We start from the raw sequence: 25,103 nt of genomic DNA, 5'->3' as shown, positions 1-25,103 counted from the left end.
TACCCAGTTCCCTCTCTTACTCCCCTTCCTTTCCCTTTTACCCTACCTCTCCCCTGCCCCTCTTTCCCCTCCTAGCTTTTCTCTTTTTCTGTCCCCACCCCTCCCTCTCATCCTTCCCTCTTTCCCTTCCTTCCCTCCTTCCTTTCCTCCTGCCCATCCTCCTCCCTGCCCGTCCTCCTCCCTATTTAGATTAACATCTAATTTCTATAAGTGTTACTGATTAGTGCAATCTTCTTCTTCTTCTTCTTCTTCTTCTTCTTCTTCTTCTTCTTCTTCTTCTTCTTCTTCTTCTTCTTCTTCTCCTTCTCCTTCTCCTTCTCCTTCTCCTTCTCCTTCTCCTTCTCCTTCTCCTTCTCCTTCTCCTTCTTCTTCCTCTCCTCCTCCTCCTTCCTTTTCTTTTTTTTCCCCTTTATTTTTTGGTTTTTCTAACTCAGAAATCTGCCTATCTCTACCTCCCAAGTGTTGGCATCAAAGGTGTGCGCTACCACTGCCTGACAATGTTTTTCTTCTTGTTCATTGGTGACTTTACAAACTCTGCTCTACCCTTACTGTGTTTCACCTGCTTATTCTGTTGTAGTTCAAGAATAGAATATTGAAACCAATAAGTTTTAGTGGCATTTCCCCTTACACCATGTCACTTTTGAGCCAGACAATTTGAAAGTTTGTTATTAGATTTGTATGTACCTGTAATTGTTTTCCTAAAAGGATGACCTTGTAATGATGCCATGCCAAATACTTCTGTTTCTGTGTACTGCCATACTGAATCCATTTTAACTATTAATTTCTGAGCCTCTTGCTTTCTGGTAGGATGGTGTACTTTCCCTTCTTGTATATTAATATAATTCTGACTTTGACTCTATATCTCCTATTGTTACTAGTTAGCTAGATATTCCTTTTTTGCATCTTGACAATGTGATGTTTAGATTGAATATGTAGATAATTTTTATTTAGTGTAGCATTAATATGTTGAAATTCATTTGCTGATTTGCTGTCCATTGATTTTGTCTAATTATTTCTCTTTTATTGTCTTTTTTATCTTAAAGCTGCGTTTTTGACTGCTGCCTTCTCTGTTGATGTCTTTTTACCTGACATTTTTTGTTGTTGTTGTTGTTTTGTGGTGGTTCTTGTGAACTATGTTGTGTATCTGATTTGATCCCATTCTAAGCCAGAGGACTTCTGACTTAATTTAGCTAAATTATTTAATTTTTCTACAAATAAATATTTCTTTAGACTTTTCTGTTGAAACATACTTTATATACACATATGTAGTGATAGGATTATATATTGACTGTTTTAATAGTACTTAGGAGAAGATGAAATGGGAATATTTTAATCCATTCTATACTTCCTGGCACGTGTGTGCCCCAGTGTTCTGGATTCCTCAAAGAAAGGCACACATGCACAGCCGTATACTTTAAATACCTTAAACAGCTCAATGCCTGGGTCACTCCCTAACAACACATGGCTAACACACACTCCCCTCCGATGTTCCTGAGTTAATACTAAATATTTTATCTTTGCTGCCCTGTCCCCTGCTAGGCAGCCCTCCTGGGGCTGCTTCATCCCTGCACCTACTTGCTGGCTTTCTGACCCTCTTGCAGCATGGTCATTCTTACTTGCTGTTATTTTTGTTTTTTGAGGTGGAATTATGTTTGTGTGGCTATTGTCTTTGGATTTGTTGAAAGATTACTTTCTTGCTCTTCTAGAGTGTAGTTTCCCTCCTTGATGTTAGTGTTTTCTATTATCCATTGTAGGGCTGTGTTTGTGGAAAGATTGTGTAAATTTATTTTTGTCAAGGAATGTCTTGGTTTCTCCATCTATGGTAATTGAGAGGTTTGGCTGGGGATAGTAGCCTTGACTGTCATTTGTGTTTTCTTAGGGTCTGTATGACATCTGCCCAGAATCTTCTAGCTTCATAGTCTCTGGTGAGAAGTCTGGTGTAATTCTGATAGGTCTGCCTTTATATGTTACTTGACCTTTTTCCCTAACTTCTTTTAATATTCCTTCTTTGTTTAGTGCATTAACTAATGCACTAAAAAACTAAAAAACTATGACTCCTGATCTCTTTCTTAGGTTTTCTAGCTCCAGGTTTTCTCCCTTTATGATTTATTGTTTCTATTTCCATTTTTAGATCCTGGATGGTTTTGTTGATTTCCTTTACCTGTTTGATTGTGTTTTCCTGTAATTCTTTAAGGGATTTTTGTGTTTCCTTTTTTAAGTGCTTCTACCTGTTCAGCTGTGTTCTCTTGTATTTCTTTAAGGGAGTTATTTATGTCCTTCTTAAAGTCCTCTATCATTATCAAGTGATTTTAGATCTGAATCTTGCTTTTCTGGTGTGATAGTGTATCCAATACTTGCCATGTTGTGAGAATTAGGTTCAGTTGATGCCAAGTAACCTTGGTTTCTGTTGCTTATGTTCTTATGCTTGCCTCCCGCCATCTGATGCCATCTGATCTAGTGCTTATCTCCCTTGCTTCATCTGACTGGAGCCTGTTCTTCCTGTGATCCTGGTTGTGTCAGAACCCTCAGAGTTCAGCTGTCTCTGGGATTCTGTGATTCTGGGATCCTGGGATCCTGATATCCTGGGTGTGTCAGGGCTCTTATGAGTTAAGCTGCCTCTGGCACTCTGAGATCCCAGTGTTCCTGGGATCCTGTGGACCTGGGAGTGTTAGAGTGCCTAGGAGTGGATCTTCCTCTGGGTGTTGTGGGACTGACTGATGAGTTGATGACCAATGTCTGGTCAGGGCACAGGCCCAGACCAGAAGGCTCTTTCTTTTACAATAATAAACAACATACCAGGACAGTTTAAGGCCCAGTTTGAATCTTAGGGACCACCAGCAATTTCCAGATAAACAAAACCCACAAGATCCATTAGAGGTACCATGTAGGATTACTTCCCCTTTTTTTGTTTGTTCTCTGTTTTAGATTTTGAGATGGGATTTTCTCCACCCTTCATTCTTAAATTTGTAGATGTTAAGGTTTTTTGAGTTGAAGTTTCAAGTATTTCTTAATATTGCCATTTTGTATTCTGAGCATTCAGTGTACTTCATGTTTCCTAGTGTACAGTCATTCTTATTCTCTACACACAGTTTTGCTGACAGAGAAAAATCACACTGTAGGTGATCTTAATGCCACATTCAGTCTCATAAACTTGATGTCAAAATAAGGGTCAATGCAGAAAATGAGTCCATTGTTCACTGATTCAATATGAGGATAATCGCTTTGCATTGTGTATGTATGTGTCTATATTAAGATTGTTTTCCTAAACCATTGTTAAGATCCTAGTTTGTTAAAATCCGCATCATAATATGCTGTATTTTAAAATCAGTGCTTTCCTTTTGATATACTTTTACTCAGTTGTTATTTTGTTGTCGTTGTCCCCCCCCCCCTCCCCCAAGCTGAGGACTGAACCCAGAGCCTTGCACTTGCTAGGGAGGTGCTCTACCACTGAGCTAAATCCCCAACCCCACCTCAGTTGCAATCACTGTGTTCTGGACTCTTCCTCCCTGTCTCCACCCTTGGTGCTAACACACATGGTGAATGCAGAGGCTCACATCTTCCCTTTAGGACTCATGTCTCATCCCTAAGCTGTGTGGTAGGCATATTTCCTTTCACATTATTTATCCCGAACTGCATGGCTGCTTTGCCATTTTCTGGTGATTAATTTCTTCTGATAAATTTATCAGAATTACCCGTCTCAAATTCACACATGCGTGCTTCTTAACTTCCTTGCGCTTTTTCTACCTTTTTAAATAATAAGGTAGAAACATCATTTTGTTTGAAAATTAATAAATTTTGCCACAAAAAAAGAAAAAAGAAAATTTGCCAGAAAGAATGTTTTTAGAAAATGAAGACAGCGATTATATCATTAGAACTATAATTAAAATGAACAGTCTTTCCTGGGCACAATGGCTTATACCTGTTGTTCAGCAGTCGAGGAGGCTGAGGCAAGATTTCCTATGCTTAGGAATGTAGTGTTAGACCAGCCTCCAAATGAGAACCTGCACTGGATGTTCACTAGTCAGTTAGCCAGCAGAGGAGCCTGAGCTTTAAGGTTAGGCTAGACTGGTAGAAAGCTACATGAAGTTTTTAGAATAACATGGTTTGGGCTGATAATAGGTATCTGAGCTCATTTTAGAGGTATCTGTATTTATTATTTTGTCTATATTTTATGTAAGTTAGGTGTTTTTAGTTTAAGATGTTTATGTATATAAATGTTATTATACAATTAATATGATTTGTCAATTTTTGTCCTAATGGTTGATCTTTGATTTTTTTTATCATTGAATGTTAAGATCTCAGAATATAATTTTATCTTTTTAAGACATACAATCTATATGCCAAGACCATAGAGTAATATTAGTTATTCTAAGAAGTATAGCATAACCAATTTCAGTTAGTCTGATTTTGAATCAGAATTTTTTCTAAGAGTACCAGTGTAAACTGTGACGTTTTTAACAAATTAAATGTGATTTTGTTCCATAATCACCACTTAGTATTTGTTAGAATAAAGTTTGGAAACACATACAAATATACCTATTTATTTAAAGTGAGAATCTGAAATCATTCCAAGTATAGGAGATAATGGTGGCAGAGGTTTAATTTTGTAAACAGCATAGAATTTGATACAGGTTTAAAAATTAGTTTAAAATCAGTTACAGATGATTTAAAGTTCTCATTTTTTTCCTTAGTAGGAAAATATTATATCTAGAACAGGCAAGGTGTGCAGGACAGACAACGTCCTACTATAAAATTATTGTTTGTAGCCAAGTTACCAACTACCCTCTAACTGTATTTATTATATTACCTAAACTCCCAATTTCAGAGATTCCTATTTTGGATGTTCACATTTATCATATATGTATATGGTATATGATGGAACATTAATATCCACTATATATGAATATCCACTATTTTTCACTGTATATCCACTATTTATCATATATATACCATATATATATATATATATATATATATATATATATGGTATATATATATATATATGGAACATTTATTATCTACTGTAGTGGCAAAGAGGGTGTTAGGACTTCTATTTCTGTTTTTATTTCTTGTATTTAACTTTCTTCTTATGCTTATAATGTATGAAAGGTATAGAAGTATATAAAGTAATTACAAATATATATATGTGTGTGTGTATATATATATATATATATATATGTGTGTGTGTGTGTGTGTGTATATATATACCAGAATAATGAATTTTCAATATTCCAATTGGAATTATATCCATCTACTTTACCTATAATACAATATACAATTCTAAGATGTTATATATTCTATGCTTCTACTTATAAATAAATTGCACATTAGATAAATTACTAAACGGTAAAAGAAATATTTTTCTTTCAGTTATGATATTTATGAATGCTAAATTTTTAGCCAAGCCTGCATCCTCTAAAATATATCTCATGTGCTTTGAGAGCCACACAAGGAATATGTAGAAATATGTCTGATTTCCATCCACAGAATTTCTGACTAAGTACTTCTGACATAGCACCAGAAGCCTGATTCATTAGCATGTTCCATCACCATTAATTCTGGTGTGAGTTGCCACACACACAAAAACATCCATATTATTCTCCTCTCTCATTTCACAGTCAGGTTTCTTCTTATGCTTACAATGTATGAAAAGTATAGAAGTATATTATAGTAACTACAAATACTAAAGTTAAATTATTTAAGTAGCATGTAAATCATTTACTACCTTAGTCTCTGATATCCTACCTTTGTTATGTTGTGCTATATTTCAGATTGAAATTTTAAATCATTTTTTTATTTGTATTCATTAATTATGTAATTTTGTTGATCTCATTTTTCTGTTTTGTTCCCTTATAGGTGATGCATTTCCTTGGACCATAAGCTTGCATCATTTCAGCATATATACCCTTCTTGGAAAGCAAGTGACTCTTTCCCTTGTGGAGCCTATGGGATGTACCTCTACTCTAGCAGTCACATCTCAAAAGCTGCTTCCTGTGGGACCTGATGGAAGGCATTCATTTGTTGTCTGTCTTCATGTTGACTTAGAGTCATTAGAGATAAAATGCTCTAATCCCCAGGTTGGTACACTTTATTCTAAAAGCTAAATGTTTTTTTTTTAATGTTTATTTGTTTTATTAAAAGACTTCTCTTCCTTTAAATACCATACCTTTTTGTCCTTAAACCTTGCCATCAATATTGCGATGATTAGATGAAGAATGGCTTTAAAATTCTATCAAGTTTTATAGTAAGAATTGTATTGATGAGTATATAAATTCATCTTTTGGCTGGTGGAATAAAATCAGTTATAGATATACTGTTTAGAAATTCTGAGGAACTATTTCTTTTATTGTTGGACTGGAGGATGTACTTAAGTGACCAAATATAATTTTTAATCAGATTCTCAGAGCCCCCTTTCAAATCTTGCTCATTTACACCTAAAGAGAACACTTATTAAAAGTTGCTACTTCCATAACATTTCAGCTGTGATGTGCCAGTCATATTATATTCTGCCTCCTTACAATTACTATGAATTCATATCACCTGGTTTTGTGTACATCATTAATTATCATAAAATTTACATGTTTTACTTCAAGAATACTATTGTATATTTTCCACACAGTCAATGTTGAATCCTATTTTTAAAATAATCTCCTGTAGCATATTATTGAATCTGATCGGCCACTGGTCATAAATTCATAGTACATATATCTATTCCTGCTTTAATAGTTATCAACTAGGCCATATTTTGAAGTATTTTAATAAAATTAAGTTCCACTATCATTCCATATTATAGAAGTTCCTTTCCAGTACAATGTAGCTCCCCGTCTCCCCGTTCCTCTTTTTAAACAACCACCCATCCATCCATCCATCTTCTATCATCTATGTATGTATGTATGTATGTATCTATCTATCTATCAACCATCTGTCTATTTATCATCATCTATCTATCATCTGTCTGTCTATCATCTGTTTATTGAGGTGCTTATAGGAGTTATTTCTGTCCTTTAAGCATGTGGGTATTGAATATGAAATTCAGGTTATCAGTTTTGGTTGCAAGTTTCTTTATGCACAAAATCATGCTGTGGACACTCTCTCCACTTCTTTCTGTTATATGCTATATAATTTGGTTTCATAGTGTTGTTTTTTACCAAGCTAGTTGGCTGTATGAACCTGGGAGAGCAGGGACTAAAAGTGAGGCTGACTACTGCAGTATCATGCAGCAGCCAACTTTATTCAGAGCATCAGACAGTTTATACTCTGAGGGTTAAGGAGAGTCACCTGAGTAAAGTGTGTAATCACAAGGACAAGATACACGTGGCAAAAACATGTTTTCTTACAGAGGCATATAAACAAAAAACAACTGAAGTAGACTCCCCTATACCTGGGAGGATCAGGCAAACACATTCCAAGAATTCTAAGAATGTCTGTGTTTTTTGATGAAACTGAGGTCAAAAGACTCTTGTTTTTTAACAAGCACTCAGAACTCCCCTGCATGACTCCATGCGTGGACTGTGTTCCAGCAGTGCTATAGAGAAGAGTTATGACCCTCTCTTAGTTGTTATTAGAATGCTAGTGCTATTGGCTGCTTTAAAATCCTTGTAAGAGTAAAAGAAACTGTTAAATTGTGTCCCTTGGGACAGGGTAGAGGTGGATGTGGTCCTATCTCTCTTTATCTTTGAATGTGATCTTGCATATAGTAAAAGTGTCCAGAGAAGAAAAAAGAAGCCATTAGAATGAGCACTAATTTAAACCACTTAAAAAGCAAGGTTTGAGGCCAGGCGTGGTGGCGCATACCTTTAATCCCCGCACTCAGGAGGCAGAGGCAGACGGATTTCTGAGTACAAGGCCAGCCTGGTCTACAGAGTAAGTTCCAGGGCAGCCAGGGCTACACAGAGACAGAGAGACCCTGTCTCGAAAAAAAACAAAAAAAACAAAAAAAACAAAAAAACGAGGGGTTTGGATAGGCAGACAGTAATGTGAGGGTCTGTGGAACAAGTGCTGTGCATTTGTGGGAGCAGAACTTTGAAAGTGCAGATACAGACCTTAGGACACTCAGGTCTCAGATTCTACTCTGTTTTAGATGGTATATTACAGTGCTGATACAATGATTTATTCATATGTGACACAAACATTTCTTTTTTGTCTTAAGGCACCTCATTGATGGCTCTTGGTTCCTTAAGTTCTACAAAATAGAACAGGAAAGAACAGATTTAGCTTCTCTCTAAGAGTTTTCTGGCTTTCCATCACCATAATAGTCTAGATAAGACAAAATAAAATACAACAATATGTAAAATTGATGATGCTTGGCTTGACCTAAGAGTAAGAGCCTGGTACTGTGTCACTTCTCAAACTCTGGAATTAATTCCTTTTCTCTTCCTAAACAGGGAGCTGTCTTCTTATTACTCTTTCCTTGTTGCTCAGAGTTTGAACATAGCTGACTTGGGCAACTCTTTCTTTCTTCTCTGTACCCTACCTACTCCTTTTATAAAATCAGACATTTTTGTCCTCATCTGGCTTCCTTGATCCTTATATAGACAGATTAGGTGTTAGATAAAGTCATGAGCGTGAGTGTCCACTTCCTATTCTAGAACACAGTAGACATCCATTTCCTATTCTTGATCTGAGTGGGTATCCATTTCATGAACTAGATCCCAATAGATATCTATTTCATGGGCCAGATTCTTGTTGAGTACTAATTGCTTATCATAGATCTAAGAGGGTATCCATTTCATACTCTAAATCTCAGAGATGAGCTTCCTCTTTGGGTCCATCATTAATGATATGATTTTCTTCATTTCTGAATATTTAAGGAATAAAAAAAATTATTTAGTCAGTATGTCATACTCAGATTGCCATGGCTATTCAGTTACCTCCACACAAAGCTCATAGAAAGGTGCTAAATACATGCTTATTTTTTATTTCTTTCCTAATCTAGTTTTACTGAAGTATACTTAGTATACAATAAACTGTGTGTTTAAGTTACCCAGTTTGAATAAGGTTGGGATATATACTCATTAAATCATCATAGAAACTGTCCTAAAAGTTATAGTCTTTTGAAACCCCATGGTGTAGATGGAATTCTACAGTTGTTTTTTTTGTCTAACTTCATGCAGCACAGCCATTTTTAGATTAGTTCATGTTTTACATGTGTTCTCTTATTATTACTAACATTTAGCTATTATATTTGACCTTCATTTGTTCAGTGTTTATGTTTCTGCAGACATCAGCTTTTTTATTTTATTTTATTTATTTAGGGAAACTACTTTAATTGGCTGGATAAAGATAGATAGATAGATATATATCTTTGAAGGCATATATATATATATATATATATATGCCTTCAAAACTACCAAACTCGTTTTAAATCTTCTGTTCTTACCAGCAGAAAATGAGAGTCTGTTACTCTATGGGATATTTAGAATAGTTGTACTTCTTAGTTATACACATTTTAATTATACACATTTTAATTTTATGATTTTAATCCTCAGTGTTTCAGCTCAACTCCAACTGAAAACTGATCGTTTAGCCTCTGCATGTTTTCTTTGTTTGGGAGGAGAAGCTGTGTGTTCTTTGAAACTAGAATTACAGTTGAGGTTTATGCCATTGCTTGCTTGCCACATTAAACACATGTGATGTTACATCTTTTTAAGAACAATAGTGGAAAGAATCAGAAGTAGTGACAATAAAAACAGTATTGTGCCCCTGAAGTAAATAACCCTAACCCCTTGGGAGTAGAACTTACTTCCTTTGGTTAATGTTGTTCTTATTAGACAGCTTTTTTATTTAGGAAAAAGAAAAACAGTCATTCATAAGGATTTGGGTTCCAACACTTCCTTTTAAGAGAAAAATCTTAATTATGAAATAGAAAATGACTTTAATAGTTTTTCTATAAAGTTCTTTTTTTTTTCTTTTTTTGGTAGAATCTGTAGTCATTAGATCATTTTAAAACTACAGATATCCATGACTCGAGATTTGAGGCTTCAGTACACAAAAAGCAGTAGAAAACTAGAGCAAGCAGAGGTTACATCAAGTAAGTGTCTCTGTACATTTGATTGACAGCAGTGTCTCTCCATCTGAGTGACAGAAGTGTCTCTTTACATCTGTTTTGCCCATGTGAGAAGCTAGCCTCATCATCTGGATGTGTCCTAGCACTGAAACTCTTTATACAAAGGAGAATTTCGCTTTTTTAAAAATCACAATCAAAGTATGGTATCCAGCCGTGGGTTTGCTTATATGTTATGTTTGCCTTCCCCCTTTGGCTTGTTTTATACAGTATATGCCAATATGTTCTCATACAAACTCCATGATCAATGCTTATTTATGAAATCTTGCATAAATATCTTAGAACTCAATCAAACAATTTGCAAGTTAAATGGTTTTTCTCTCAATATTGGAATAACATATCCCATGGGAAGTAGGTTAGAGATGTTTTCTATCTCTAGAAGTCTCATAAGGTAATGTTTTTCTTTTTCTACTCTCTGTTATATCATTCTTTTCACTTGCCTCAAAAGAAATCCCTTGTAATTTTTATCTCAGAAAAATAGAGAAGATTTAGTTTTGGAAGTTATATAAGGAAGGGTGATAGATGCTTTATAGTGCATAAAGGAACCACACTTCCCAGGGTGTGTATTTGCTTTCTGCTTTCACCAGTTCTCTGTGTAAGAGGTATTTGTATTTGTTCCTGATCATTCTTAAAGGGAATCTACTTCTCAATAGTGAGCACTGCTCGTTAGACTACATCCATCTGCAGAAATGCTTGCTGACCATAAAACAGCACAGTGGAAGTTTGTGGCTGCTGTGAATCAGTCCTGCTCCATGATGGTTTTTGGTCGTTATTTTGTACTTTTACATTTTGAACTTGTCAGTTTTCTTATATCTTGAATTTTAGTAGTTGTGAATAGAATTTGAAAACATGATTCTTCCCCCTACTCTCCCTTACTCTCAGGTCCAGCTCATTTATGAATTGGCTGATACGATGAGTAAAGTCTGGAGTAAAATTCAGAAGAGAGGCAATCTTAGTCCATCTACAGTCTACCCAGAGACAGTGGCAGGGCCTGTCCCTGGTTCTCCAGTTTGGAGCAGCGTAGGTACAGCTCCACCAGACACCAGCACATGCAGCCCATCTGCTGACATAGGAACTACTACTGAGGTAAGTGGTTCTGAAGATCTCTGTTACCCAGTGAGAAATAAAACACAATGAAGTTCTGGCACCATTGAAAGTGAAAAGTGACTTTACCACCGTGAAACCTGACAAATTGAGAAGGCACTTGAGGAGTGTGCTCCTGCCTGAATCTGCATGGTGTTTCTTTGAATGCCAAGAAGTCTTACCACTTTGAGTAAGCTGTGAGGTAGTCCAGGACTGTACACAGTCTGAGATGCAGGAAGGGCACTGTTTGAGAGCATGGAAACTTAGAAGCTGAGTAAAAAGACATTTGCTCTCCTTTCTTGCTCTCTCTGTGCTTAGGGGCTGCTTGGAAGTCAGGCTGTTAACTATTGTTTTCAACTCAGTGGTTCTGAGCCCTGTTGTCCTCAGTGTCTTCCTTTCCCTTAGTCATCAATCCAGCTTTTCATTTTCTCACTGTAAAGGCAGATGGAATACCACTACTCCTTCTATATGAGAAATAATAGTTTTTAGTGGCCCATTTTCTATTATGAAGTGACGTAAAATACACTGCATAAACAGTGAGGACAGGTGATAGGTGTGTGTACGCAATATTTCTGAGATAGAAAGGAAGATATATGAGATCCAGTAATAAATATTGTGTGAATGCTATGGCACAGCTGTGTTAGAATTCATAGCCACGTAGTAATTACAAGGAAGCTTACCTAGGATTCATATGCAGAGGCTACAGAGATAAAGAAGGATTTCATCACACATTTGTTTGCTAGTCATGTGTTCACAAGAATGTCAGCTTTTGGACTTCCGACTATGGAAGTACTCATGCCTCTTGGGAATTTCCACTCATCTAATTCATAGCACAAATGGCATGTGCTAGAATCATGAAGTGTTCGTACAACCAGTGCAAAAGATCTGATGACCTGAATATAAGCTGTAATAGAAGTAAATAGTACCAACATTTGTACATACATCATTATAAGACTTCTCCTGAGAAATTTGTTAATATTTTGTGAGAAGATTGTATTTGAATATTTTTAATAAATGAATGAGATTTTAATAAATGAGGGTTGGGTGTAATTTTATTTTAGTAGAGTTAACAACATAACAGACTAGAAGAATGGTCTTCATTTGTCAAAGTGAAGAAATTTTAAAAGAAAATGAGATCAATCAGGGCTAAGAGGGTTTTCCTCAGTTATTTTAAAACTAATTCTGAGGTGCAGATGTAGCTCAGTGGTAGACTACTTTCCTAGTTTGCATAAGTTCTCCATTCAATCCCTAGTTCCAGCAAAGAAACAAAAGGAAAAGTTCATCAGACTTTAGCTGTACTTCAGTTCATTTGAAGTTAGAGGATTGGTTTTTCTTAAGTTTTGGTATAAAGATAATTTGAATTAATTTGATTAAATTAATTATTTTGGCTTGACAAAAATTAAATTGAATGAATGTTAATGTAAAGCATTCAAGAATTAATTATCAAGAAAGACTATGTAAAAGAGCTTCTTTGAAACAATACAGAATCAGGATTAAACAACCTAGAAGTGGCAGTCATTTGCATAGTAAGTGCACTTCAATGCAGATAGTGTACCCAGAAGAAGTCATTGACTCCCAAGATAATCATTGGACCCTAACTCTTGGAAAGCTTGTTCCTTCAGAGGTTCCTTCAGATGCTTTGGCTGATTTGCCTCCATGAAGAGAGGAGGGCTGCTGTTGAGATGGTTTTCATGTGAGCATTGAGTAGTACAGCTAGAACTTTATATCTTAGATGTTCATATTTTACATACCTTAATGTTTTTGTTTCCTTTCAATAAATATTTTTGTGGGGAATCACAGTAAACTGAGAATACACCTGCATTTAAATGTATCTCCTTAATAATCCAGTACTAAAGAACAACATAAAGATATGGTGAATATTTTGTTAGTGTGTAATAGTGTACCAGCCATATGGCTCACCCTGTGCCTCATTAGTTCAACAAAAATTCAAGCTTTGGGTCAAACTTTTATTTCTTGTTTACTTTTGTTTATGGTGTTTCTAGAAATTTGATTTGCAACCTTTCCAATTTTCTTTCCTTCCACCTTTGAATCATATGGTTAATTCTTTTTGGGGATCCTTTGAGTTCCCGTGTAACAAGTATCTTGATTTTTCCTGGATTTGTCCGTGTGTTCAAATGTACCAGCTGCCTAACTTACTGCAAGTAAAAGTTGTTTTCTCATTAAAAAACATGGGAATGCAGAGAATCTGTATCACAGGAGACTGAACACTTGGAGTCTGTTCCAGTGCTTCGTTGGATAAGGCATTGCTGGGCAGCACTGTAGTCCTTTGCTTCTCTTGACTCATGCTTGCACTGAAACTGTCTTCTCATTACAGGAGGCCTTTATATTAGCAGCATTACATGTGAGCATCAGAACCATGTGGGCACAGAGCATACACAACATATGTTGTGATAATAGTCATGTGACCTTTCTCATGGTGTTGCAGATGATCTGCAGCTACATGATGATCTTTACTGTGGGAAGTGGCAATAAAACTCTAACTCACTCAGAGCACCATCCCATCTAAACCCCTACTTCAACACACTGCAGGCTGAAGGAGTGAGTGTGCTGTCTTTGTCCAGCAGATCACAAACTTTATTAGCATACTAGTCAGCAAACTCAGTTACTTTACTTTAATAAGTACATTCTTAATGTAATTTTCTTAATTTTTTTTTATTTTCCAACATATAGATAAGGAAAATTATTATATTTTATTCTTTTTTGTGTGGTTGTTTTTTTTGTCTTTTTTTCGAGACAGGGTTTCTCTGTATAGCCCTGAGTGTCCTGGAACTCACTTTGTAGACCAGGATGGCCTTGAACTCAGAAATCCTCCTGCCTCTGCCTCCCAAGTGCTGGGATTAAAAGAGTGCACCACCATGCCTGGCTATATTTTATACTTGTGTGTTTGTTTGTTTGTTTGTTTTTTGATACCAGGTCTCATTATAATCCCTGGTTGGCTTGGAATTCCCTATATAGATTAGGCTGGCTTAAAATTCCAGATCCACCTGTCTCTGCCTCCAGAGTACTGAGACTAAAGAAGTTCTCCACCCTTACTTGTTATGACAAAATAATATAACAGACAATATTATAGAGTTGCTGTGGCACCATGGAATTAGGATCCAGAATGTTCCTCAGACACAGTCTCAGAGGAAAATTAAAAGCTAAATTAAAGTGATAGTTTGAAGCCATGATAGTTTAAAAGGACTGATGAGTAAGTCCCAGGTCTGTATCACAGATGGAAGCTGATTGACTGCTCCCTTCTGGATAAATTCTAGTATTGCTGTTGTCTTTGCAAGAGCTGGGAATATAGACTTCTCCTGTTTTAAATGCAAATGTCACTTTTTCTCAAAGAGATTCACAGTAGCTCTTCATTGGAAATGCTCATTAAAATCATGGCTTTTCAGGAATTATCTCCTCACATTCTCAAGACAGTAAAGGACTTAAGGTGTTTGACACAATTTCTACTTTCTTTTGTTTAATTTTTATTTATTTATTTATTTTTTTGGTTTTGGTTTTGGTTTTAGAGCTTTATTGTAGAAAGGCAGGGGGAAACAGAGGAGGTAGAAAGAGAGAGGGAGAGGCTGGCCAAGGTCAGGAGGAAAGAAGGGGGAAGAGAGAAAGAGAAGAAAGGCTAGAGAGTAAGAAAGCTTAATGAGCTCTTTTGTTTATTTATTCACTTTACAACCCAATATCAGGCCTTCCTCTTCCTAGTACCTGCTCATACAAGTATTCCCTCCATTCCACCTTTTCCTTCTCAAGGGGTAGCCTCTCTCTGGGTGTTCTTGGATTTGGTTTTGGGCATATTTTTTTATCAATGTAAATAAGGGAAATTGGTGTGAAACTCTTTCTTCATTGAGTCTTTATGTAGTATAGGTATCAGGTGACTGTGGCCTCATAGAATGACTTTGGCAATGTTCTTTTTGTTCCTATTTTGTGGAATAGATTGAGGAGTATTGGTATTAGCTCTTCTTTGAAAGTCTGGTAGAATTCTGCACTAAAACCATCTGGCCTAGGACATTCATTACTTTCATTATGTCCCATAAGTTGGGGTGTATAGTGCTCTCATTTTCATTGAATTATATAAACCCTTTTATTTCTTTATTTCTTCCCTGTTCCAGTGATCATTGAGTACAGAGTTGTTTAGTTTCCATGAATATGTAGTCTTGCTGTTTTTTCTGATTTTCTGGAAGTCCAGCTTTCATCTATGGTGATCTGATAAGATGCATGGGGTCTTAATATAGTCCAAATGGCTATCCTGCCGAAAGTAATCTACAGATTCAATGCAATCCCCATCAAAATTCCAACTCAATTCTTCACTGAGTTAGAAAGGGCAATTTGGTATTTTCTTCATTTACATTTCCAATGCTATCCCAAAAGTCCCCCCATTTCTTGGCCCAGGTGTTCCCCTGTACTGAGGCATATAAAGTTTGCAAGACCGATGGACCTCTCTTTCCAATGATAGCCGACTAGGCCATCTTCTGATACATATGCAGCTAGAAACACGAGCTCTAGGGGGGTACTGGTTAGTTCATAATGTTGGTCCACCTATAGTGTTGCAGATCCCTTTAGCTCCTTGGGTACTTTCTTTAGCTCCTCCATTGGGGGCCCTGTGTTCCATCCAATAGCTGACTGTGAGCATCCACTTATGTGTTTGCTAGGCCCCAGCATAGTCTCACAAGAGACAGCTATATCTGGGTCCTTTCAGCAAAATCTTGCTAGTGTATGCAATGGTGTCAGCGTTTGGAAGCTGATTATGGGATGGATCCCTGGATATGACAGTCTCAAGATGGTCCATCCTTTCAACTCAGCTCCAAACTTTGTCTCTGTAACTCCTTCCATGGGTGTTTTGTTCCCAATTCTAAGAAGGGGCAAAGTGTCCATACTTTGGTGTTCATTCTTCTTCAGTTTCATGTGTTTTGCAAATTGTATCTTATATCTCGCTATACTAAGTTTCTGGGCTAATATCCACTTATCAGTGAGTACATATCATGTGAGTTCTTTTGTGATTGTGTTACCTCACTCAGGATGATGCCCTCCAGGTCCATCCATTTGCCTAGGAATTTCATAAATTCATTCTTTTTAATAGCTGAGTTGTACTCCATTGTGTAAATGTACCACATTTTCTGTATCCATTCCTCTGTTGAGGGACATTTTGTTTGTTTTCAGCTTCTGGCTATTATAAATAAGGATGCTATGAACATAATGGAGCATGTGTCCTTCTTACCGGTTGGAACATCTTCTGGATATATGCCCAGGAGAGTTATTGCTGGATCCTCCGGTAGTACTATGTCCAATTTTCTGAGGAACCCCTAGACTGATTTCCAGAGTGGTTGTACAAGTTTGCAATCCCACCAACAATGGAGGAGTGTTCCTCTTTTGCCACATCCTCTCCAGCATCTGTGGTCACCTGAGTTTTTTATCTTAGCCATTCTGACTGGTGTGAGGTGGAATCTCAGGGTTGCTTTGATTTGCATTTCTTTGATGATTAAGGATGCTGAACATTTTTTCAGGTGCTTCTCAGCCATTTGGTATTCCTCAGGTGAGAATTCTTTGTTTAGCTCTGAGCACCATTTTTTAATGGGGTTATTTGATTTTCTGGTGTCCAGCTTCTTGAGCACTTTGTATATATTGGATATTAGTCCCCTATCAGATTTAAGATTGGTAAAAATCCTTTCCCAATCTGTTGGTGGCCTTTTTGTCTTATTGACAGTGTCTTTTGCCTTACAGAAGAAGCTTTGCAATTTTATGAGGTCCCATTTGTCTATTCTTGATCTTACAGTACAAGCCATTGCTGTTCTATTTAGGAATTTTTCTCCTGTGCCCATATTTTCGAGGCTTTTCCCCACTTTCTCTTCTATAAGTTTCACTGGCTCTGGTTTTATGTGGAGCTCCTTGATCCACTTAGATTTGACCTTAGTACAAGGAGATAGGAATGGATCAATTCACATTCTTCTACATCATAACCGCCAGTTATGCCAGCAATATAATGGGCTGCATTTAAAAATACCTATGGTTAAATGTATTTACCAAATATTTCCCTACTTTATGAAGATATTTCTGAGATATTAACAGCTTTGGTACATTTATTTGTAAGTACACAGAAGCTCCAGGGTATAGCAAAGAATGGAAATAAAGGATATTTTTCACCATAGCCTTCTTTTATCCCCTAAACCAAATGAAACAATTGTCCAAAAAAGAGGAAGTGTTAGGTTATGATAAAATGTAGCAAGGCCATTTGGTAGGGGCCAGCAGCTGCTCTCCTTCCTAATATTTTTTGGCAAGGGTGAATTGAAAAATGAGGAGATAAGAATATTCATTCTTCAAGGACTTCTTGGCAGGCTGTAGTGTGGCAAAGGGAATGAAGTATGTTACATGTAAAATGAAGGATTTCCCCAAGAACATTCCCATGGGTTCTAAACACTATGAGACATTACAAGACCAGTGTCAACCTGGTGTGGATAGAGGATCAGTATGTATTTGGTCAGACTTGTGAATCCATTCTTGTTCCCACTAGGCAAAAATACTTGGAAAAATCTCTTGCACTGAATATGTCAAAACTTTTTCTTGGTAAATTTCCTATATAGCAACTATGTTCATGCAATGTTTAACAACTTGTAATTATTTTGTCATGGACATTAACCACTATTGTCCTTGGGTCATATTGCTTGGAAGTAGTGCAGCCATCTTAGTTTGTGTAGGTCTATTCTATGAGCTTGCAACAATCAAAAAGGCTAAGCATGCATCACTCAAAACTTATTCCCACTGCTGACTGATAGGTGGCTATGGTGTTATCAGTGACCTAGAGATAACTAAGAATATAGGAGGAAAAATATATGTGTGTGTGTGTGTGTGTATGTATATATGTGTGTGTATATATATGTATATATATATGTACATATATATATATATATGTATATATAATGAAATTTAAAGTACTTGAGTATTTTAGGATTTGGGAATCCATAGAGGTTTCTAGAACCATCCAGCAGGTGTTGAAGGATGACTGTATTTCAGACAACAATATTTATTTGAGCACGTATGTGCTTCTGTTTTCATATGGACACATGCATATATGCAGAGAAAGGATGTTATATAAGTACACAATGATTGCAATGTACTTACTACTTGGCTTTTACAATGATCAATATGACTAGGCTTTTTAAAATATTTAAAAAAGGGAATTTGAAAATTCATCTGGAATAACAAAAACCTAGGATAGCAAAAACTATTCTCAACAATAAAAGAAGCTCTGGTAGAATCACCATGCCTGACCTCAAGCTGTACTACAGAGCAATTGTGATAAAAACTGCATGGTACTGGTACAGCAACAGACAGGTAGATCAATGGAATAGAATTGAAGATCCAGAAATGAACCCACACACCTATGGTCACTTGATCTTTGACAAGGGAGCTAAAACCATCCAGTGGAAAAGAGACGGCATTTTCAACAAATGGTGATGTCACAACTGGTGGTTATCATGTAGAAGAATTTGAATTGATCCATTCTTATCTCCTTGTACAAAACTCAAGTCTTAGTGGATCAAAAACCTCCACATAAAACCAGAGACACTGAAATTTATAGAGGAGAAAGTGGGGAAAAGCCTCGAAGATATGGGCACAGGGGAAAAAATTCCTGACCAGAACAGCAATGGCTTGTGCTGTAAGATCTAGAATAGACAAATGGGACCTCATAAAATTGCAAAGCTTCTGTAAGGCAAAAGATACTGTCAATAAGACAAAAAGGCCACCAACAGATTGGGAAAGGATTTTTACCAATCCTAAATCTGATAGGGGACCAATATCCAATATATACAAAGAAAGAGCTGAAGAAGCTGGACTCCAGAAATTCAAATCATCCCTATAAAATATGGTGCTCAGAGCTAAACAAAGAATTCTCACCTGAGGAATACCAAATGACTGAGAAACACCTGAAAAAATATCCAACATCCTTAATCATTGGGGAAATGCAAATCAAAACAACCCTGACATTCCACCTCACACCAGTCAGAATGGCTAAGATCAAAAATTCAGGTGCGAGCAGATGCTGGAGAGGATGTGGAGAAAGAGGAACACTCCTCCATTGCTGGTGGGATTGGAAGCTTGTACAACCATTCTGGAAGTCAGTCTGGCAGTTCCTCAGAAAATTGGACATAGTACTACTGGAGGATCCAGCAATACCTCTCCTGGGCATATACCCAGAAGATGTTCCAACTGGTAATAAGGACACATGCACTACTACGTTCATAGCAGCTTTATTTATAATATCCAGGAGATGGAAAGAACACCGATGTCTCTCAACAGAGGAATGGACATAGAAAATGTGGTACATTTACACAATGCAGTACTACTCAGCCATTAAAAAGAATGAATTTATGAAATTCTTAGGCAAATGGATGGATCTGGAGGATATGGCCTAGTCTTCATTTACACTTCAAATGCTCTCCTGAAAGTCCCCTATACCCTCACCCCGCCCTTCTTCCCTACCCACCCACTCCCACTTCTTGGCCCTGGTGTTCCTCTGTACTGGGGCATATAAAGTTTGCAAGACCAAGGGGCCCCTCTTTCCAATGATGGCTGACTAGGCCATCTTCTGCTACATATGCAGCTAGAGACATGAGCTCTGGGGGTACTGGTTAGTTCATTGTTGTTCAGCCTAAAAGGTTACAGACCCCTTCAGTTCATTGGGTACTGCCTTCAGCTCCTCCATTGGAGGCCCTGTGTTCCATCCAATAGATGACTATAAGCATCCACTTCTGTGTTTGCCCAGCACTGGCACAACCTCACAAGAGACAGCTATATCAGGGTCCTGTCAGCAAAATCCTGGTGGCATATGCAATAGTCTCTGCATTTGGTGGCTGATTATGGGATGGATCCCAGGGAGCGACAGTCTCTGAATGGTCCATCCTTTCGTCTTGGCTCCAAACTTTGTCTCTATATCTCATTCCATGGGTATTTTGTTCCCTATTCTTAGGAGGAATGAAGTATCCATGCTTTGGTGGTCCTTCTTGATTTTCTTGTGTTTTGCAACGTATAGCTTGGGTATTCTAAGTTTCTGGTCTAATATCCACTTATCTTTGAGTGCATATCAAGTGAGCTCTTTTGTGATTGGGCTACCTCACTCCGGATGATATCCTCCAGCTCCATCCATATTTGGAAGTCCAATCCATTAGAGGGATTAAAAGTGATTGAAGGAGGGGCTAAAGTCCTTGAAGGACACACGCCTAGCTACCTGAAACTGCCCATAAGTCTTCTGAAGTTTCTACCATCCCCCACTTACTACATGTCAAGCTGTAAGGTAAGTCTGTGCCACAGTGACTCCTGGTGCCATTCCAGTATAGTTGACAATAATACAAAGCTTACAATTTACTAGTTTACAATTTTATGACCTAATATTCAGTTGTTTTACTTTCCATCCATATACCTTCTCAGCTTTTCATCTACTTCAGCTGAAACACTATTGAACAGCAGCATGCTCTAAATTGTACATCTGATGTTTAAGCAGGCGAGTCTCCATAAAGTCTCTTGAGGGGGCTTGAAAGATGGCTCATTGCTTAAGATCACTTCCTGTTCTTCCAGAGGTCCTGAGTTCAATTTCCAGCAATCACATGGTGGCTCACAACCATCTGTAATGGGATCTAATGCCCTTTTTCTGATGTGTCTGAGGACAGTGACAGTGTACTCATATTCCTAAAATAAAAAATCTTTTAAAAAAAAATGTCTGTTGAAGTTAGATTTCATTTTTCTTAAAAATCACTGAAAAACTTTAACACAAATGTTTTCCTCTCTCTGCTTAGTTTATTTGCATTTCTTTTCTTCTAGATAGTATAGAAGAATTTCTCTTGCTCACTAGCAGTGTGAAGAAACACAATAAATTATTATTTATTCATTTGGTATCCTGCAACTTAGCATAATTTATTAATTCTAGAGTTTTATGTTATAGATTCTTCAGAGTTTCTCTCCTCCCCTCCTCTCCTCTTTTCTTCCTTTTCTTTTTTTCTTGATCTTTTTGAGACCAGGTTTTTCTACATAGCCCTGGCTATCCTGGAACTCACTCTGTAGACCAGGCTGGCCTCAAACTCAGAAATCCGCCTGCCTCTGCCTCCCAAGTGCTGGGATTAAAGGCGTGTGCCACCAAGCCTGGCTTTCTTCAGAGTTTTCTATGTACAAGATTATCTTCTAAAAGAAACATGTTTACTTCATGTCATTGCTCTAACTAGGACTTTCAGCAATAACTTGAATTGATTTATCATTCATCCAAAAAAATTAGGCAATATTGCAAAGTTAAACATAGCTTTAACTTTTGGCTTTCTTTATTTTGAAGGGAAATTTATCATATTTTTTGGCTATAGTGAATTTTCTAAATAAAAAACATTGAAAAGTTTGCCTTGGATTTTTTCCATTTTTGTGTTATTTCTATATTTATACTATTCTGTAATTTAATAAGTATTACTCAACATTATAAGTAGAAATAAAATTATCTAGGTGGCATTCTCCATTGTCTAAGAATAATATCAGGTTCTTATTGGATATGGCATACAAACTTTTTATCATCACCTTTGTCTTTAGCTAGTATCTTTATATTTATAGTTCCAATATATTTTAAGCCCAGTACAAAATAAAGCCTAATGTACTCCTTGAAATATATATCTCAGTATATATGTTGAAATAATTTAGCGTATCAACACATTAATTTAAATCTCCTTTATCATAGTGCATAGCCTAGAGATGTATGTATATGTTTATTATGTCACTATAATTTTTTACAAACATATAAAACTATACATAGGAGTTTTAATTAATTTTTTTATTTTTAATGATTTTAATCATAGTTTATGTTTTTGTTTTATCTGATTTTCTTTTTTAAAGAGAGATTTAGATTTCACTATATAGCCATAGGTTGTTTAGAATTTACTATGTAGACCAGGCTGGTATGGAACTTACAGAGATTCACCCACTTCTGTTTTAAAAGTTCTGGATCTGATATCTTCAATTCTTTAAAATTTAACTTTTTTCCATGGCAGGAGGATTTAAAAAAAATGTGTTGATTGTTTTTCATCGGGAGGTGGGAAGGACGTCATGAAATTTTCCTATAGTGGCTAAAGCACTGTATCACAGGAGACTTTCTTTTGTACTTAAAGAGGACTCAGCAGGCTACAGCAGGAGTTTCAGTGCTTTGTACTATAGTTGCATAGCATGCTGCTTCATGGGAGAGTGGCACTGTGAAGCCTTTGAAAACTCTCAAAACTGACATAGATACTGGGTTTTACTACTTTCTTATATTGCATATTTATTAATTAAGTTCAGCCTTTTAAAAACAACACAGGTATTTAAGGCATAGTCCTCTGTCTTTAGATGAATTTATGTTGTTTCATGTAGACAGTGACTCTGTGTATACAAGTAATACACGATGAGCTGGGAAATTCAGCTCATTGCTGTGCTGCTTACCACAGGTATGTCTTTAAAAGGGGACCTCCATTGGGGGCCCTGTGATCCATCCAATAGCTGACTGTGAGCATCCACTTCTGTGTTTGCTAGGCCCCAGCATTGTCTCACAAGAGACAGCTATATCTGGGTCCTTTCAGCAAAATCTTGCTAGTGTATGCAATGGTGTCAGCCTTTGGAAGCTGATTATGGGATGGATCCCTGGATATGGCAGTCTCTAGATGGTCCATCCTTTCTTCACAGCTCCAAACTTTATCTCTATAACTCTTTCCATGGGTGTTTTGTTCCCAATTCCAAGAAGGGGCACAGTGTCCACACTTTGGTCTTCGTTCTTCTTGAGTTTCATGCGTTTAACAAATTGTATCTTATATCTTGGGTATCCTAAGTTTTTGGGCTAATATCCACTTATCAGTGAATACATATTGTGTGAGTTCTTTTGTGATTGTGTTACTTCACTCAAGATGATGCCCTCCAGATCCATCCATTTGCCTAGGAATTTCATAAATTCATTCCTTTAAATAGCTGAGTAGTACTCCATTGTGTAAATGTACCACATTTTCTGTATCCATTCCTCTGTTGAGGGGCATCTGGGTTCTTTCCAGCTTCTGGCTATTATAAATAAGGCTGCTATGAACATAGTGGAACATGCGTCCTTCTTACCGGTTGGAACATCTTCTGGATATATGCCCAGGAGAGGTATTGCTGGATCCTCTGGTAGTATTATGTCCAATTTTCTGAGGAATCGCCAAACTGATTTCCAGAGTGGTTGTACCAGCTTGCAATCCCACCAACAACGAAGGAGTGTTCCTCTTTCTCCACATCCTCGCCAGCATCTGCTGTCACCTGAATTTTTGATCTTAGCCATTCTGACTGGTGTGAGGTGGAATCTCAGGGTTGTTTTGAGTTGCATTTCCCTGATGATTAAGGATGTTGAACATTTTTTCAGGTGCTTCTCTGCCATTCGGTATTCCTCAGGTGAGAATTCTTTGTTCAGTTCTGAGCCCCATTTTTTAACGGGGTTATTTGATTTTCTGGAGTCCACCTTCTTGAGTTCCTTATATATATTGGATATTAGTCCCCTATCTGATTTAGGATAGGTAAAGATCCTTTCCCAATCTGTTGGTGGTCTTTTTGTCTTATTGACGGTGTCTTTTGCCTTGCAGAAGCTTTCCTACTTTATGAGGTCCCATTTATTGATTCTCGATCTTACAGCACAAGCCTTTGCTGTTCTAGTCAGGAATTTTTCCCCTAAACCCATATCTTTGAGGCGTTTCCCTACTTTCTCCTCTATAAGTTTCAGTGTCTCTGGTTTTATGTGGAGTTCCTTAATCCACTTAGATTTGACCTTGGTACAAGGAGATAGGAATGGATCAATTCGAATTCTTCTACATGATAACCGCCAGTTGTGCCATCACCATTTGTTGAAAATGCTGTCTTTTTTCCACTGGATGGTTTTTGCTCCCTTGTCAAAGATCAAGTGACCATAGGTATGTGGCTTGATCTTAGGGTCTTCAATTCTGTTCCATTGGTCTACTTGTCTGTCCTTATACCAGTACCATGCAGTTTTTATCACAATTGCTCTGTAGTACAGCTTTTGGTCAGGCATTGTGATTCCACCAGAGGTTCTTTTATCCTTGAGAAGAGTTTTTGATATCCTAGGTTTTTTGTTGTTCCAGATGAATTTGCAGATTGCCCTTTCTAATTCGTTGAAGAATTGAGTTGGAATTTTGATGGGGATTGCATTGAATCTGTAGATTGCTTTTGGTTAGATAGCCATTTTTACAATGTTGATCCTGCCAATCCATGAGCATGGGAGGTTTTTCCATCTTCTGAGATCTTCTTTAATTTCTTTCTTCAGGGACTTGAAGTTCTTGTCATACAGATCTTTCACTTCCTTAGTTAGAGTCACGCCAAGGTATTTTATATTGTTTGTGACTATTGAGAAGGGTGTTGTTTCCCTAATTTCCTTCTCTGCTTGTTTATCCTTTGTGTACAGAAAGGCCATTGACTTGCTTGAGTTAATTTTATATCCAGCTACTTCACCGAAGCTATTTATCAGGCTTAGGAGTTCTCTGGTGGAATTTTTAGGGTCACTTATGTATACTATCATATCATCTGCAAAAAGCGATATTTTGACTTCTTCTTTTCCAATTTGTATCCCCTTGATCTCCTTTTGTTGTCTAATTGCTCTGGCTAGGACTTCAAGTACAATGTTGAATAGGTAGGGAGAGAGTGGGCAGCCTTGTCTAGTCCCTGATTTTAGTGGGATTTCTTCCAGCTTCTCACCATTTACTTTGATGTTGGCTACTGGTTTGCTGTAGATTGCTTTTATCATGGTTAGGTATGGGCCTTGAATTCCTGATCTTTCCAAGACTTTTATCATGAATGGGTGTTGGATTTTGTCAAATGCTTTTTCAGCATCTAAGAGATGATCATGTGGTTTTTGTCTTCGAGTTTGTTTATATAATGGATTACATTGATGGATTTTCGTATATTGAACCATCCTTGCATCCCT

The 25,103-nt window shown here is 37.0% G+C and overlaps 1 protein-coding gene across 2 annotated transcripts in view; it reads left to right on the top strand.

Annotated features, from left to right (window-relative positions):
* Vps13b (vacuolar protein sorting 13 homolog B) overlaps positions 1-25,103 on the top strand; it is a 553,787-nt gene that overhangs the window by 242,317 nt on the left and 286,367 nt on the right. For both annotated transcript variants that reach the window (XM_029469591.2, XM_021183993.3), the window contains exons 24-25: positions 5,857-6,077; positions 10,946-11,149. In XM_029469591.2, the coding sequence (XP_029325451.1) occupies positions 5,857-6,077; positions 10,946-11,149 (425 nt within the window). The remainder of the gene's footprint in view (positions 1-5,856; positions 6,078-10,945; positions 11,150-25,103) is intronic.

Source organism: Mus caroli, unplaced genomic scaffold (genome assembly GCF_978045245.1).
Source record: "Mus caroli unplaced genomic scaffold, Mus_caroli_1 scaffold_16, whole genome shotgun sequence".
NCBI lineage: Eukaryota > Metazoa > Chordata > Mammalia > Rodentia > Muridae > Mus > Mus caroli.
This window is presented reverse-complemented; position numbering and strand designations above follow the sequence as displayed.